Source organism: Ciona robusta, chromosome 2, assembly GCF_009617815.1.
Source record: "Ciona robusta chromosome 2, ASM961781v2".
Classification (NCBI taxonomy): domain Eukaryota; kingdom Metazoa; phylum Chordata; class Ascidiacea; order Phlebobranchia; family Cionidae; genus Ciona; species Ciona robusta.
Genome location: NC_143236.1, coordinates 5,861,903 through 5,878,292, shown reverse-complemented (window position 1 = coordinate 5,878,292; position 16,390 = coordinate 5,861,903). Strand labels below are relative to the sequence as shown.

The 16,390-nt window shown below is 35.5% G+C and overlaps 6 protein-coding genes across 7 annotated transcripts; 4 read left to right on the top strand and 2 right to left on the bottom strand.

The window, feature by feature from the left end:
* Nucleotides 1–1,498: 1,498 nt before the first annotated feature.
* LOC149740557 (uncharacterized) lies at nt 1,499–4,103 on the top strand. 2 transcript variants are annotated; one of them, XM_089872758.1, is made up of 2 exons: nt 1,499–3,629; nt 3,962–4,103. In XM_089872758.1, coding segments are annotated over exons 1-2 (2,007 nt in total). In that variant the 5' UTR covers nt 1,499–1,623; the 3' UTR covers nt 3,963–4,103. The 2 variants fall into 2 exon arrangements, with proteins under 2 accessions (XP_089728884.1, XP_089728882.1); XM_089872756.1 differs by lacking the exon at nt 3,962–4,103 and having other exon boundaries at nt 1,500–3,961.
* LOC149740556 (uncharacterized) lies at nt 4,049–6,429 on the top strand. Its single transcript, XM_089872759.1, has one exon. The coding sequence runs from the start codon at nt 4,049–4,051 to the stop codon at nt 6,047–6,049; it is 2,001 nt and encodes a 666-aa protein (XP_089728885.1). The 3' UTR covers nt 6,050–6,429.
* LOC149740555 (protein FRG1-like) lies at nt 6,390–9,482 on the top strand. Its single transcript, XM_089872779.1, has 8 exons — nt 6,390–6,524; nt 6,641–6,774; nt 7,612–7,753; nt 7,946–8,060; nt 8,446–8,550; nt 8,645–8,767; nt 8,825–8,913; nt 9,037–9,482. Exons 1-8 carry the CDS (start codon nt 6,463–6,465, stop codon nt 9,071–9,073), a joined length of 807 nt encoding a protein of 268 aa, XP_089728905.1. The 5' UTR covers nt 6,390–6,462; the 3' UTR covers nt 9,074–9,482.
* Nucleotides 9,272–10,152, bottom strand: LOC149740554 (copper transport protein ATOX1-like). The gene is made up of 3 exons (XM_089872787.1): nt 9,880–10,152; nt 9,698–9,782; nt 9,272–9,625 (listed from the first exon to the last, which is right to left on the bottom strand). The coding sequence occupies exons 1-3, from the start codon at nt 9,883–9,885 to the stop codon at nt 9,501–9,503; spliced, it is 216 nt and encodes a 71-aa protein (XP_089728913.1). The 5' UTR covers nt 9,886–10,152; the 3' UTR covers nt 9,272–9,500.
* Nucleotides 10,153–10,918: 766 nt separating this feature from the next.
* LOC149740553 (regulator of G protein signaling 7-like) lies at nt 10,919–13,861 on the top strand. Its single transcript, XM_089872768.1, has one exon. It carries the CDS (start codon nt 11,100–11,102, stop codon nt 12,531–12,533), a length of 1,434 nt encoding a protein of 477 aa, XP_089728894.1. The 5' UTR covers nt 10,919–11,099; the 3' UTR covers nt 12,534–13,861.
* Nucleotides 13,454–14,983, bottom strand: LOC149740552 (prostaglandin reductase 2-like). Its single transcript, XM_089872772.1, has one exon. It carries the CDS (start codon nt 14,848–14,850, stop codon nt 13,783–13,785), a length of 1,068 nt encoding a protein of 355 aa, XP_089728898.1. The 5' UTR covers nt 14,851–14,983; the 3' UTR covers nt 13,454–13,782.
* Nucleotides 14,984–16,390: the final 1,407 nt, after the last annotated feature.

Sequence of the window (16,390 nt, the reverse complement as noted above, 5' to 3'; positions counted from 1 at the left end):
TATATGTTTTTTGTTCATTAATTGGTTGAGGCAATAATTTTCCAAGCGGAAAATAATAATCCCCCCATTTAAAATCAAATGCTCTAATGTAGAAAACAAAGAAGGGGAAATCAGCCACAATAAAATCGCTGAATAATTCTGGAAAACGTTGAAATAATTGCTATAATCTTAGTTAACGGTTGATTAGTCCATTTCGTGGCTTATCTGCAGGATTATATTTTTAAAAAGAAATAAAACGACGTAACATGGAAATGTATTTTATACCCCACGCACTAAGTGCTCAGTAAATGCAATGCCTTTGTTTTCTACAACATTAGAATTTTGAGAAATATCCGTTAATTGAAACTGACCTTAATTTCTATGCAAATTCAAGAGTAGATTTAAATCCGAACCCAGCGGAACGCCGTACCGCTAAGTCAATCAGCTGTTTAGGTATAGTTTACGATCGAGATACTAAACACAGCATGTTACAAGAAATTTTACTGCAGGGTAAGATGAAACACCTTTCGTACCTAATATCCAAATCCTGACCGTGTTTTTAACAATTAACAACTTGTTTTCAGAGCCACGGGACTACCTTTACAAAATTCTGTCAATACTCTTTGTTTAGTACCAAATGAGACGAGAAAGGAGAATGAAACATGTTTTATGCTACTCGCTACTCAATCCTACAAAATATACATGCTATGCATATTTGTAGATGATATTCATTTTATGCTATATTCATTATCCACGTTATGTAGCAATTACAAAGCATTATGTGCACAATGTTAAATTTCCCACGCTTACAGCTAATGAGTCCTACGTATGACCGGTATGACAGTAGGGACGCATGGCATTTAAGAAACATTACACTGATATATATCTGAAGATAGGCTTTATGATACCAATATTGTATATTAGAGTGGGGAAAGACGGGACACAGATTGTTCAATATTTCCAAAATCGAAATATATGACTTTTTTGTTTGATACCACGAACTGGTACTATCATACCTTTATTGATTGACAAAAAATTTCAATATATATATATCAAAACACGCGAGAGAGTGTTTAGCGATTCGCACAATTATCTATTCGTTCAATTTAACCAATTCCAAAGCACACAGGGTAAGACAGGACAGTTTAAATTTCTTACAAATTTTGATCAATAAATAATTTTAATACTTAGATTTATGCATCTACTATTACGTAAGTTCTGTGTTCGTTGGTAAGACACTTTGAATTAATTTCGTTTCAGTTTAACATTTATTGCGTTTTAACAAGCTCCCCGCTATTAGTATAATGATGAAATATGTTGTAACGTCATAGGGGATTTTTTGCTTGCGAGCATTTAAGTCAATAAGGGTCTAAACTTATTTACCTTTTTGCAGGGAGATTTTAAATTGTTTTTTTTTTAATTACAGTATTTCAGTTACAGAAAATGTATAAAAATCTATTCATTAATGTGATGTATAATAGCTTTCAAAAATTAGCGGCACCCTTAAAAAACACTGTTAAATAAATAATTATAAATAATGACGTTTAAATTACAGGATCGTGATAGCAATATGTGCTGTGTAGCCACTAAGTCACATAGACAACAATCTAGGTGTTAATGTCATCAAGTGCATGGTTATAAATAATGGCTAAACATTACTTTAATCGTATGAAGAGTATTCAGCTTTCTGATGACACTTACTCGCTGTGGACATCTAGCAAGGAAAGTACCGGTTTAACTGATGATGAATTTGCAAAAACTTTGTTAGATGCTTTTGAAAAATATAAAGCATTGAAAAAGGAGGAAACATTGGAAGGTCATTATCGGAAAGTTGTAGATGGATTGAATCAACAGCGGTTGTCGGATAGTAAACACTGTAATCTTGAACTTCGTGTTTGTGAAAATGATTTGGAAGCTGGGGATGGCAGACACTTGCTTGTGCACAGTTGTGTGATGGAGGCAGTGCTGGGAGAATTGCCGATAAACATAGAACAAGTTAGTTGTGAAGGTACTGTGGCAAATGAGGCAATATATCAAGATTTTTCTGATTTACAAAATGGCCATAAAATGAGTCTAATGGAAAAACGAAAAACACTAGATGTTCCGAAAATCTTTGAATCGATTGTGGAATATTGTTACACTGGTTTAATTTCAAACTGTGCAGAATCTTTTAATGAACACCTAAATCAAATAATTGAAATGCTGAAGGATAACAGCAAAGATAAAGAAATGAGGAAGACTTTGTTACAAGAGTTATTTACGTTTGATCCAAATGTTGGACTACTACTAAACTCATTTGGTGTTGAGAAAGAACGGGTTTGCAAAAAGAAAACTAAAAGTTTTATTAAAAAACATTCGATGGAGACGATTTTTTCATCAAATAAAGAAGTTGAGAATGATAGCAAAGATGTGGATTTTGTTCCGGAGGAAATAGAGACTGAGAAAAGTTCAGACGATTCAAGTTTTGAAATAGAAACAGAAAGCGATTCTGAAAGTGTTACGGAAAAACCACGCCCATCAAAAAAAAATCTGAAAAAAAGGGAAAAGTTTGAGGAAAAGGGAAATACAATTGATGATCGAATATACAAGACGCCGGTCGGTTCGTGCTGTGAAGAAAAGTTCTTCAACAAATTTCTATTCGCTCTTCATGTTTTTAAACACCATTCAAATGCTTTAGCACATTGTCCACTCTGCAAAACAAATGTCAGTGTGAAGGAATTCACAAAACATTGTCAAGATATCCACAAATTGCCTGAGTTTTCAGCTTCGCCAAAACCAATGGTTGTCACTGTATCTGGTAGCTTGGAAGAGCTGGAACATAGTGATGTCCCATTAGAAACCACATCTTCCCAGTTCAACGTTACTTTGCTTCATCAGAAACCGGACCAAGTTAGTATGGATGCCGTGCTTTCTGCTGCTCAACTTTTGATTCCAGGTTGGGAACAGAATACGGAATGTAGAACCTGCAAGCAATCTATGACATTGGCTTTTTATTTCAGACATTTGCAGGATCAGCTTAGTAAAGCAATGGAAATCTCGAATATTGAAAATCATAGCACTGCTGCTAAGTGCCTACTGTTTGAATGCAGCTTATGCTTAGAATCAAGATCAGTTGCTCTCAAACCGTGTCGGCTTATCCCAATGATAAGAAACCACGCGGACCGTTACCACGGCAAAAACGCCGTCGGTAGCCAGAAGGTCAAATGCCAAATTTGTAAAAGGTTTATAATGAAATTTAACATTAACAAGCACTTACGATACCATGATAGCAATCCAGGGAAGATTTTAACAGCAGCGTGCGATATTTGTGGCAAGTTGGTTTTGAAACGTCGATTTTCTAAGCACCGCCGAATTCATTTTGACAAATTTCCATGCACACAGTGCGACAAAATCTTCAACCGTAAAGAAAACTTGCAAGTCCACCAGCGTATTCACAGCGGTGAGAAGCCCTATATTTGCGACATGTGCGGCAAAAGTTTTAACCAATACGTCGAACTTCGCTTGCACAATCGAAAACACCAACGTGAGCAGAGCAAGATGGAAAGTGAAGAAATGCAGCAACAAACAATTGTGTTCACACAAAATTTGCAAGGCCGAAGGACTATCATTTGTAATTCTAAACTCAGATCCAAAGGAGAGAAACGGAAATAGTAAGTTCTTGATCCTTTGGAACCTTTTGCAACATAAAGGTTCAATGTACTTTGGTGTGTCGTTCATCGCGTTTTAACAAGCTCTTCTCTACTAATATAATAAGCAAATATGTTGTAACGTTAAAGGAATTTTTGCTAAAGAGCATTTTAGTTTATTCATCTTTTTGCTGGTAGATTTTAAATTAATTTCGAAAAATTTACCGTATTTCAGTTAGAGTATATTTAAGAAAATCTATTCGTTAATGTGAGGTATGATAGTAGCTTTCAAAAATTATCGGCACCCCTTAAAAACACTGTTAAATAATTTTAATTAATGATGTTTAAATTTACAGGATCGTGATAGTGTTTTCCATTATGTGCTGCCTAGCCACATAAACTATATTTGGGTGTTAATGTCATCAAGTGCATAGTTATAAAAAATGGCGGAACATTACTTTAATCGTATGAAGAGTATTCAGCTTTCTGATGACACTTACTCGCTGTGGACATCTAGCAAGGAAAGTACCGGTTTAACTGATGATGATTTTGCAAAAACTTTGTTATATGCTTTTGAAAAATATAAAGCATTGAAAAAGGAGGAAACATTGGAAGGTCATTATCGGAAAGTTGTAGATGGATTGAATCAACAGCGGTTGTCGGATAGTAAACACTGTGATCTTGAACTTCGTGTTTGTGAAAATGATTTGGAAGCTGGGGATGGCAGACACTTGCTTGTGCACAGTTGTGTGATGGAGGCAGTGCTGGGAGAATTGCCGATAAACATAGAACAAGTTAGTTGTGAAGGTACTGTGGCAAAGGAGACATTAAATCAAGTTGTTGCTGATTTACAAAATGGTCTTGAAGCGAGTTTAATAGAAAAACGAAGAACACTAGATGTTCCGAAAATCTTTGAATCGATTGTGGAATATTGTTACACTGGTTTAATTCCAAACTGTGAAGATTCTTTAAACGAAAACCCAAATCAAATAATTGAAATGCTGAAGGATAACAGTAAAGATGAAGAAATAAGGAAGACTTTGTTACAAAAGTTAATTACGTTTGATCCGAATGTTGGGTTACTACTAAACTCATTTGGTGTTGAGAAAGAACGGGTTTGCAAAAAGAAGACCGAAAGTTTTATTATAAAACATTCAATGGAAACGACTTTTGCATCAAATAAAGAAGTTCAGAATGATAGCAAAGATGTGGATTTTGTCCCAAAGGAAATAGAGACTGAGAAAAGTTCAGATGATTCAATTTTTGAAATAGAAAAAGAAAGTGATTCTGAAATTGTAATGAAAAAACAACGCCGATCGAAAAGAAATCTGGAAAAAAGGAAAAAGTTTGGGGGAAAGCGAAATAAAAATGATGATCGAATATACAAGACGCCGGTCGGTTCGTGCTGTGAAGAAAAGTTCTTTAACAAATTTCTATTCGCTCTTCATGTTTTTAAACACCATTCAAATGCTTTAGCACATTGTCCGCTCTGCAAAACAAATGTCAGTGTGAAGGAATTCACAAAACATTGTCAGGATATTCACAATTTGCCTGATTTTTCTGCTTTGCCAAAACCAATAGTTGTCACTGTATCTGGTAGCTTGGAAGAGCTGGAACATAATGATGTCCCATTAGAAACCACATCTTCCCAGTTCAACGTTACTTTGCTTCATCAGAAATCGGACCAAGTTAGTATGGATGCAGTGCTTTCTGGTCAACTTTTGAGTGCAGGTTGGGAACAGAATACGGAATGTAGAACCTGCAAGCAATCTATGACATTGGCTTTTTATTTCAGACATTTGCAGGATCAGCTTAGCAAAGCAATGGAAATCTCGAGTATTGAAAATTGTAGCACTGCTGCTAAGTGCCTACTGTTTGAATGCAACTTATGCTTAGAATCAAGATCAGTTGTTCTCAAACCGTGTCGGCTTATCCCAATGATGAGAAACCATGCGGACCGTTACCACGGCAAAAACGCTGTTGGTAGCCAGAAGGTGAAATGCCAAATTTGTAAGAAGTTTATAATGAAATTTAACATTAACAAGCACTTACGATACCATGATACTAATCCAGGGGAGATTTTAACAGCAACATGCGATATTTGTGGCAAAGTGGTTTCGAAGCGCCGCATTTCCATGCATCGCCGAATTCACTTTGACAAGTTCCCATGCCCACAGTGCGACAAAATCTTCAACCGTAAAGAAAACTTGCAAGTCCACCAGCGTATTCACAGCGGTGAGAAGCCCTATATTTGCGACATGTGCGGCAAAAGTTTTAACCAATACGTCGAACTTCGCTTGCACAATCGAAAACACCAACGTGAGCAGAGCAAGATGGAAAGTGAAGAAATGCAGCAACAAACAATTGTGTTCACACAAAACTTGCAAGACCGAAGCACTATCATTTATAATCCTATTGACGTTCAATTTGTCAATAAAATTTAATAAAAGTTATAGGTATTGTTTTTTAAGTTACCACTGTTTCTTTGTTTTTTGTGGTACGACATTTTTTTATTTCTTGGATTTTATTTACCCAATATTGTTAAGTTCTATTGAAGATGTTCTATTTTGTTTTTATGGTAATTGCCTTACAAGTGCACTAATGTTCACTTCATAACATACATTATGATTTCAACATATACATTTAAAATTAATATAAAATCGTTGTTTAGCTAAAATAAGAAGCATATGATTCAAATATTTAAAGTTCTTTCTGTTCAATTCCATTAATTTTTTTTAAGGTTAATATAAAGCGTTTTCGCAAATGTCTTTGTTGCAACTAAGTACTTCCTTTCTACTTATTGCCTATTGAATTTAATTTTTTTTCAGAAAGAACGTTTTTATTTGGAATTTTAAACATGAATGATTATCAAAAAGTTAAAACATCAAAACTTGTATTCAAAGGAGAGAAACGGAAAAAGTGGGTTCTTGATTGTTTGGTTTTTTTAGTAATAGGGTCCAATGTATTTTGGTTTGTCAGAAAAAAAAAAGGAAATTTAATTTTTATAAAACTGTTTTTTTTTGTTTTATCCACAGGCCAAAAGAGAAGAAAAAGAAACACAAGAAAAGAAAGAAAGACGAAGAACAGATTAGAAAAGAGAAAGAGTTTGCAGAAGACATGAATGCACATGGTGGTTGGTGGAAAACTTCACAAATTGAGGAATTTAAAGGTACATATATTTTAGCAATTCACACACAATGACATATACCCTTTTTGCATGGTAAAAAGTTAATGCGAATAGCGATTCGCATTAACTCGTCATATGATAACTCGCTTACCGCGTTGTTTTGCAGGGTCATTGGGTAATGCGCGTATCAACATTGAGTTAGCTAATTTTAGCGCAATATTGTTAAATTTAGTTTATAAAATAGGTTTTGATGCTTTATGGGGCTACTACCAGCTAAAAACTGTAGAAATAATACCCGAAAAAGATTGGGCTCTTAAAAGTGAAACTGTACTTTCACCATACTTATCTTTACTCGCATAATGCGAACAACAACCAACCTCCTAAAGCAGATTACACGCTTATGACGTTATGCGTGTTAACTTTGTTTTTGCGAGTAGTTACGCGCATAAAAGTGACCATGCAAAAAGGGTAATAATGTTTCGTTCAGTGAACTGTTACAAAAATATAGGTGTATGTTTTTAATGGGATGCATAAACAGTCTAGAAGTGAAAGTTTAGTTTGTGTAATATGACGAAGTAGCGTTCTTGTAAAATCTGGTGATGGTGTACATTGCATAGAGTGCCTGCCTCCAGCCCAGAGGATATTGGAGGCTTAACACTGCTACCACAGGTATGGCACTGAACATATGGGTCCTCGTGCAAGACACTTAACAGCAATTGCTCCAACGCAATAGATCTTATGAGTTCCTAGGTTGTAACTTGTAAGCGAGAACGAGTTGTGTAAAACAGAACACCTTTGTGGCTATGTTACAACAAATGTTGTTTCATTTCTTTATTATTTTATACGTCCTTACAATACTTTCAACTGATATATTTTCAGGCACAATAGCTATTGAAATGGGAAAGCACACATATATTAATGCAATGGACAACGGCTTCTTTACAGTTGGTGCTCCAAGAGATGAAGGAGATGGACCTGACTTACCTGAACAGTTAACATGTGTTGTAATTTCTGACTCAAAGTAAGTATAAAAATCTTATATCTGTAGCAAAATGCTAAGTTGATCAAATATATTGCCTATCTTTATTTAAATGATAACTTTAATATTGTAAGTAGCATATTGTAAATAATCATTTAACGCCCCATTCGGGTTATGTTTTCTTCAAACAAATAACATACCAGATGAGCCATTGAAATATAACTTCAATTTTAGAGTTGCATTCAAGACTGGGTTTGGAAAGTACTTAAGCATTGATAGAAACAACAAAGTAGTTGGGATTAGTGATGCTATAAGTTCTAAGGAACAATGGGAACCTGTTTTTGAAGAGGTAAAATCTATTTTTATTTAAACGTGGCAATCGAAATAATTTGTAGCTGGGTGTTTTGGTTGTACCAAATGGAAAATATTGAAAAATGATGGTTGAAATTTGAGTGCTGTAATTTGAATGTAGATATATTAGCATCAACTTTTCTGGGACCATAGATTAGCGCCTGCATCTCAATCAACACTTATACCCATTGGCCGATGTATCCTTAAGCAAGACACTTAAAAAACATTTTTCCAACCCAGTAGTTACCAATTCGTTGTCCAAAAAGTCACACACTAAGTTCAGTGAAAGTTGCAAATGTAGTAACTCGTAAGCGGTCCTCACCAACAGAATAGTATCAAGACATTATATAATGATGATTTAAAATTAAACTTGTTTTCTAAAGGGTAAACTTGCTTTGATGGCATCCAATGGTTGCTTTATCAATTGTAATGATGAGGGAGACATAGTTGCAACAAGTAGATCAGCAGGATCAGAAGAACTTGTTCAGGTTTGTGAAATAGCTTTTGTGTTTTTTTATGATTGCTATGCTATAAATTTTGGAGTTGTTGTAAGCTTGAAATAAAATTTGTGTTTTTACACAGGTAAGGTCAATAAGTGAGCGGAAATCAAATGAAGATGATGATGGTATACCTGTGGAAGAAAAAACTGCAAAAACTTCCAAAGACTGTGAGCTAAATTATGTTAGAAAGTTCCAAAGTTGGCAGGTGAGAATTTTAACAATTATAAAATCGATGTGAAATTACAGTAGAAACATGTTACAGGACCATAAATTACGAATTACAAAAGAAGATACTTCAAACTTGGATAGTGCAAAAGAAGGAGGAAAACTACATGAAGAACTGTTAAATCGGTAGCCTGTTACAGATTTTTCTTATAATGGATTAATTAGGCACTGCTTTAACATATTTTTTATAATCATTAGGCATTTAAACTATATCTTCTAATGACCATTTGCACTGTGTAAAACTACCAGGCGTGCCAAGATGAAATCTGACCGGTACTGCATGTAAAGAAAGTTAACTGAGAGAATGAATCTCATCTCCTGGAAGGGACAGGATTGTGGTAGCTGATATTGGTCTGAGCTTGCAGACACATGGTTGTGTTATATTGTGATCAAAGAACCTTGTTTAAGAATCCCCCTATCCTTACTTAATGGCACTGTCAATAAACCTACATATTTTTGCTATTTCATTCCTATAATGACGAAATAAAGAAAGTTAAATCTATTTGACAACACAAGACAAGATGATGGCTACTATATCAGAAGTGAAAATTGCAATTTTCTAAATTACAATGCATTTAAATAGAAATGCAATGAAGGATTTATGGGAGCTACTGCAATGAAATGTAGTGCATTTTTACAGCTAAATGTGAAATTAATAAACAGCACGTAATAAATATCGGTTTGCATAACATTTAGCAGTGGAAAAATGATTTTCATTTTGAACCAATGTATGTAACTTCTTTCCCACACTTCTTCAGCATCTCTGTTAAAGTAGCTTCTGGTAAGTCGGATGTGATGGTCACAGTTTTTGCCTCTAAATTAACATCGAACTTCGAACCTGCATTTTTAATGTAAGATTGGAAACAAACTACGAGTGTATCAAAGGATTTGTAAAAATATTATTGTATACCTGGTTCAGTTAATTTCTTGGAGAGAATTCGAGTAACAGCTCCAGAGCAACCGCTGCATGTCATTTCTACTTTGTACTCGTGCGTCTAAATAAAACAGCCATTTTACAACAAAAATGCGCATATTTCGAATTACTGCTACTTGTATTTGTTTATTAGTATATCGCTACAGTGAGAGACTTACCAGCATCGTATTGAGGTCCCAGGAAAACCTATACCAACGTACTATTAGCACGAAACAATCTTGATCTTACGAGCGTTGCGCATGAATGAGTTGAAAAAAAAGATGTTGATTACGTCATGTATCACGGGTAAAATAAACACAGGTCGTGTTAAAATGATGTATTTATTAAAAAACGACAAAGTTAATGCAAATTCGCATAAGTTTATATTTTAAATCAAGTAGCCTAAATTGTAGTCTACCAAAAAACAAGCAAACTGTAGTGGTTTTATGGGTGGCTTTCTAAAATTTATAAACGGATTTTGGGTTTAAAATCTTAAAACTTTATTGCCCAATTTTATATAAAACGTGATCTGTGGTAAAAATTAAAATCATAATACGTCATATGCGTTAGTCTGAAAGCAGCCTTGCGATGTTCCGATGAGTGACTGCTAGGGTAGTAGGGAGACTAAAACATCACAGTCACGCCCAACGTTAAATGAGGTCAGTTAGGAGAAAATAAATTTGCATAACAGCTAAGTAAACAAAATATATTACTACATTTGCATTCGTTAGACGAAGGTTAGTTCTTACTATTAAATGCAACAGAAAAGGTGTCGATTGATTTGTTTCGTGTGTTATAAAATTAGGCGATGTTATCTTCTAAAATAAAGTTTATCGCCAAAACGGCTATTTTATTGAGGCAGTATTACTTCCGCGTGTTACGTTGTGGCGCATTTCCTTCTACGCGATGTATATATTAATTGAAATAGTAGAGCACTTGAGATGCTCGTAAAGGAATCAGCGCTTTTTGCCAAATTAAAAATCAAGCAATTAGCTGATTGTGATCAATACCGCGTTGCTTGGTCATTACGTTGAGTCTTGAGATTCTTCGCGGTTAACTACCGGTACAGTAAATGTAAAATGGATGTATGTGCATGAAATTAGGTAGGGCCAAGGGGAGACCTGTCTGACTATGTATAGATGACAATATGAAATCAATATGAATTAGTGTATGCTTTAGTAATGTTCCATAATTATTATGGCTGTACAACTGTATCCTAACCATGGATATTTTTTTGCAGAAGCTGGGTCTTGTACTGAATCTAGGTTATTTATAAATGTGAGCTTTGAGGTTGCACATAATTTTATTCTGTTGTTGGGCTGCTTATGCAGCGGTGGTTGGGAACCACTAGAAAGTATATACTATGATCAAAACCTGTACTTAGCCGGATAATATCAAAATGGACAATTCAAGGCTCAAACCAAACCCACCTAGCCAAAACACAAGGCCCGTGGCAAAGGACTCGCCCAATATGATACTGTATACAAAGATGGAAGCATTATTATCAAAAATGCAAAATGATAAGACTGGTGTACCTATTAAGACTGTAAAAAGCCTCCTAACAAAAATACCAGATGTTTTTAGCGGAGAAGACTTAGTAAGTTGGTTGGTGAATCATTTGAACATCAGTGACTTGGATGAAGCAATACATTTAGGTTCATTAATTGCAGCTCATGGTTATTTCTTTCCAATCGATGATCACGTTATCACGCTTAAGAATGACGGATCTTTTTACCGGTTTCAATGGGATTACTATTGGCCTTCGAAAGGCTGGGAGCCAGAGAATACCGAGTACGCTGTGTATCTTTGTAAGCGCACAATGCAGAACAAAGCAAGATTGGAGCTTGCAGATTACGAAGCAGAAAACCTCGCAAGGTTGCAACGAACATTTTCAAAGTCATGGGAAGATATCTTTGCTCGAGCTGAGTTGGAAGCAAAGCGGGATCGAAAGCGAGATAAAACTACGCGGAAGATAGATGACAGTAGGGAGAGGGCATTCTGGGATGTCCATCGACCTGTTCCTGGTTGCGTTAATACAACTGAAGTTGATATAAAGAAAGCATATTGGTATAAAGATCGAATTAAAAAATCTTTGTACAATTCCTCTCCTAGAAAAGTGTCTGGTGTTGATAAACAATCATCACCTAATCCGCAGATGAAATCTGAAACAATTGATTCACTCAACCTCATACTAAGCAACCTCCGCCGACAGCTTGACAGACATTGCCTCAAAATGTCCAAAGTGTGTGAGAGTATTATCAGTTACTCAGACCAACAAAATGATTATGACCCACTGTTAACTCCTATTCCTTCAAACCCATGGATTTCTAATGAAGAGCAATACTGGGCCGATGAGAAATCCAGGGAAATAACTGTACGCAGAGCAACAAAGTGGAAGTTTTCATTTAGCGAATTGCTTGCAGATGAGCGCGGACGTGAGCAGTTCAGAAAGTTTCTAGAAAAGGAATTTTCTGCAGAAAATTTTAACTTCTGGATAGCATGTCAAAACCTCAAGCAGCAGCCATTCAAAAAGTTAAAAGCCACTGTGAAAAAAATTCATCATGATTATCTTTCTGATGAAACACCCAATCCAATCAACATTGATTCAAAAATAAAAGACACTACGTTACGCAATATGGAAAGTCCTGATCGCTACTGCTTTGAAGAAGCGCAAGAACACATCTACCACCTAATGAAAAGTGACAGCTATGCGAGGTTCCTCAAATCTGACCAATACAAGTCATTTGCTGCTAATAAGTCTTCATCAAAAGATATTAAGAAGATGAGCGGCACAACCTACAATGCTCTGCACAACGAATCAAGTTCAGAGTAACTCCGTCATCTCTTGGTTTTAGGGCAGACTTACTTTTTACCACATTTTCCTCACAATGGCAGGCAAATCTGTGCTTCCTGATTTTATTCTGTCAAAGATACTTGATACACAGAATGGTTCATGGACATCATAACATAAGCGTATGTTACTTATTTATTCTTATTATACATAAACTAATAATTTTTCAATAATAGTGTGTTGTTGTTGGTCATGAGATGTTGCTTGTGTTTCTTTCAAGTCATTTTTTGTGTTTGAATTATGTGCCAATAGTTCCATGGTTGGACATTGGTTTTTGAACTCATGCATACACATACTTAAACTAAATCCATGTTAACTAATCCGTTATCGCTGTAAACAATGTTTAGGGTAATGGTTAAAATACTACCCATTTGCTCTCAGTTGAGCAAGATACTCTTTGTTCCTCTATTCACACCCCAGGGATAGCGTACTTTGTTTCTCTTTATAAATTTTCTGAGACATACTTCTTTGTCGTTTTCTCGTTCTTTTTTATATATTTTAAATGTTATTAGTACTCATAGTGTACACAACTACAAAGTCTAACTTCATTCAATAACTACTTGCTGAAGTGAGATTACATCTGTTTAAAGCTTCAAGTTTTTCACTGTGTTAAGCTTCCAAGTTATAGGGTGGTTAAGGTTGCCCATTTTCTATTTATATTTATGCAGTTTCAATCACATTTCCTTTCAGTTTTGTCTATAACCAGTGGTAATCATTTAGTTTTACACAGCCATGACCAAACTTATGTTAAAGTTTCTTTTTGTGATTTTATTTGTTTGTTACTCACTGGATGAGTGTAGACTATGATTTTCACACAACGTTTTTAAGTTTTGATGAGCATGTTTAACTGAGAGTAAGACAAGTTGTATTAAGCCATAAGCATAAACTTTTTTCTCAACATACTACCCTAATTAATCTAAAATCGAAGAATATTAGGACTAAACACTAAATCATGTTTTTGTTGCAAGACAACATGTGTTGTAAACAGTTGTTCTTATGTTGTTTGCTATGCCAATGAACAAAGCATTGGAATAATTAATAAACAGTTGAGAATATTTGCTATGTTAGTGAGAATGCACTGTAGTCTGTGCTGGTGTTTTCTGAAGTATTTAAATTCTGCATTGTTTCACAAACCTAAATTACAACATTCAAACATTGCAGATGAATAATCAATTAGAGGTGGTTGTAAGCGGTCATAATCAGTTGAAATTAATTTTGCGCTTATAATTGTTTACACCAATTCCGACACTTTTACGATCTGTTTTCCAATGTTCTGACCGTTCATCATATCAATAAAGGCAATCCCTGCATTTTCTAGCCCATGTACTGTTGTTTCTTTGTTAATTAATTTGCCAGCTTTGAAGGAGGCTTGGAGAAATTCCAAAGTCTCACCAAATTTGTTTTGGTAGTTTAAAACGAGAAACCTATCCCTAGAAATTCTTTGTTTCTTCACAAAACTCTCAGTTTCTTCTCTCAGAGGAGGCGGGTATGGCTTATCTTCATTGTACACAGAAATTTGACCACACAGTATAATACATGCACTTTTGTTCATGCAGGTGATAACAGAATTACTAATTTTACCGCCAACATTATCAAAATACACGTCCACTCCATTTGGACAGATTGAAGATAGGTTACCAGCAACATTTTGAGATCTGTAGCAAATAGCAGCATCAAATCCTAACTCTTCTGTTAAAAACTTGCATTTTGTCTCGGTACCACAAATTCCAACTAGTTTTCCACATCCTTTTATCTTTGCCACCTGTCCTGCCACCGAACCACATGCACCCGCTGCTCCACTAACCACTACTGTTTGATTTATACCTGGTACAATGTTACCTTTTTCTGTCACACCTAAGCAGCCAGTGAGGCCGGTTAAGCCAAATAGTCCCAACATCATTGACAACTGTTCTTTAGGGACTTCAGTTACCACTTTAAGTATTTCTCCTGGAAAATTGTGGTAATTTACCCATGGCCAATCAAATCCCGCTGTCATCACAATATCTCCGCATTTAAACCCGTCACATGAACTGACACATACAACTCCAATTCCACCACCAGTGATTGTACCCCCCAAACTCCAAGCTTTAGTATATTCTACCCCACTATCTTCATTCATACGACACCTCATATATGGATCAACACTTAAATATAAAGTTTGAACCTGGACCTCATTTTCAAGTGGTAATGTTGGCCAAACGGTCTTTTCCAGTGCGAAATTACTTGCCACTGGAACACCATTGATTCCAGGTCTGGATTTTAGAAAAACTCTATAATTTTGTTTCATTGTAGGGATCATGCTATGCAGGTATGTTACAGAATAGCTCACTTAATTTTAAACCTGTGGTGGTTATTACCTTTTAAAAATTTTATTGTTAAGATGTTTATTTTCAAATACAAATTGCAACAACTAAATAGTAACTTTGACTAATAAATTTTATTCACTCTTGATTTAAATCGGTAACCATATTGTTTTGTTTTTGATGTTTGAAATACAAATAAAACGCTATACTACAAAACAACACAGTTAAACCAACCAAAAGGTAATCTGCTGCAATATAAAATTTAAAACCACGGTCTGTTAAATATTCTTTCACTTCATTTTTGGCCTTTGCTCCATCAGCAATTGATTTATAATGCAACTGGTCTGGAACATCATCTATGCTTTTGAATTTCCCCATCCATACCAGTATAAGCTTGTCAATTTTTTTAAGCTTTCTTACTTTTATTTCATCCTCTTTTCTCTCCTGCTGAAGCCTAGTAAAGTTTTCTTCATATGTGGAAATTGGTTTGGCTACCGGTTCTTCCACAATCCTTCCAGCTTCCGTCAAAGAAGGTTGAAATTTCTTAACAACAACTTTTCTTTCGGCGTAACTTCGTCTTGAAACAAGCTGGTGTTGTAATACAATCCGTTTGCCAGGAAGATGCAACAAACATCGCCTTAACATTAAACAATTAAATCCCATTTTAAAGTAATAATAATATTCTGTATCAGCTGTAAACAATTCCGCGTTAACAGTCCTATAAAATTGGTTAAATAATCAGACTGGTTTTGTCTTATGCGATCGTATTAAATGAGCTCTGTGTGCAACGCAAACCGTTAGCGCTCCTTATGCACCTCATGACCTTTCTGGCCTTCGTTAAATGTTCAAGACTCTTAACACTATTGACTTGGGGTAATCCTGTCGCTGGTGACCAGTGAAAATTTTGGTCTCAAAATGTACCTTACGTCTCCCTGATACTCGCTGTATAATTTTTTAAAAAAAAAACTCGGGCGTTCGTATCGAAAATTAACTTTGAAAATGCGCGAAATCGTGCTGCGTCACCGTATTTTCCACACGAGCCGGCAAAGGTTAGATTATGACGTCATAGAATGCGTATTACAACCTTTGATTTCTACGTTACAGATTACGTAATTTGTTAGTTTTTTTGGATTTAGAGGTTACGGGTTAAACGTAGGGGTTGGGGTTGGGTTAAGGGTTAGGACTTGGGGTTTTCCCTAACATAAAACAGTGCGAAAAACACGATTATAACATGCTGTAACGTACGTAATATGTCACTACTGTGACGTAACATATCGCTATTGTGACGTAATAAATCGTTAACCTTACGCAAGTCAGGCGAATTACGGTGACGCAGCACGTTTTCGCGCATTTTCAAAGTTAATTTTCGACACGAACGCCCGAGTTTTTTCAAAAAAAAATTATACAGCGGGTATCAGGGAGACGTTAAGTACATTTTGAGACCAAAATTTTCACTGGTCACCAGCGACAGGATTACCTTGACTTGGATTATAGATACCTGAACACGATGCTTTAAGAGTGGGTGATTTATAGGCA

What these genes read in the sequence shown, in the direction of transcription:
- LOC149740554 (XM_089872787.1), bottom strand. An exon ending in CAAGAAATTAACTGAACCAG is followed by an intron (nt 9,626 to 9,697) that starts GTATACAATAAT and finishes TTAAAAATGCAG; the next exon opens with GTTCGAAGTTCGATGTTAAT.
- LOC149740552 (XM_089872772.1), bottom strand. Translation starts at nt 14,850, where the DNA reads ATGATCCCTACAATGAAACAAAATTATAGAGTTTTTCTAAAATCCAGA.
- LOC149740553 (XM_089872768.1), top strand. Translation starts at nt 11,100, where the DNA reads ATGGACAATTCAAGGCTCAAACCAAACCCACCTAGCCAAAACACAAGG.
- LOC149740556 (XM_089872759.1), top strand. Translation starts at nt 4,049, where the DNA reads ATGGCGGAACATTACTTTAATCGTATGAAGAGTATTCAGCTTTCTGAT.
- LOC149740555 (XM_089872779.1), top strand. Translation starts at nt 6,463, where the DNA reads ATGAATGATTATCAAAAAGTTAAAACATCAAAACTTGTATTCAAAGGA. An exon ending in ACAAATTGAGGAATTTAAAG is followed by an intron (nt 6,775 to 7,611) that starts GTACATATATTT and finishes ATATATTTTCAG; the next exon opens with GCACAATAGCTATTGAAATG. An exon ending in GGGAACCTGTTTTTGAAGAG is followed by an intron (nt 8,061 to 8,445) that starts GTAAAATCTATT and finishes TGTTTTCTAAAG; the next exon opens with GGTAAACTTGCTTTGATGGC.
- LOC149740557 (XM_089872758.1), top strand. Translation starts at nt 1,624, where the DNA reads ATGGCTAAACATTACTTTAATCGTATGAAGAGTATTCAGCTTTCTGAT.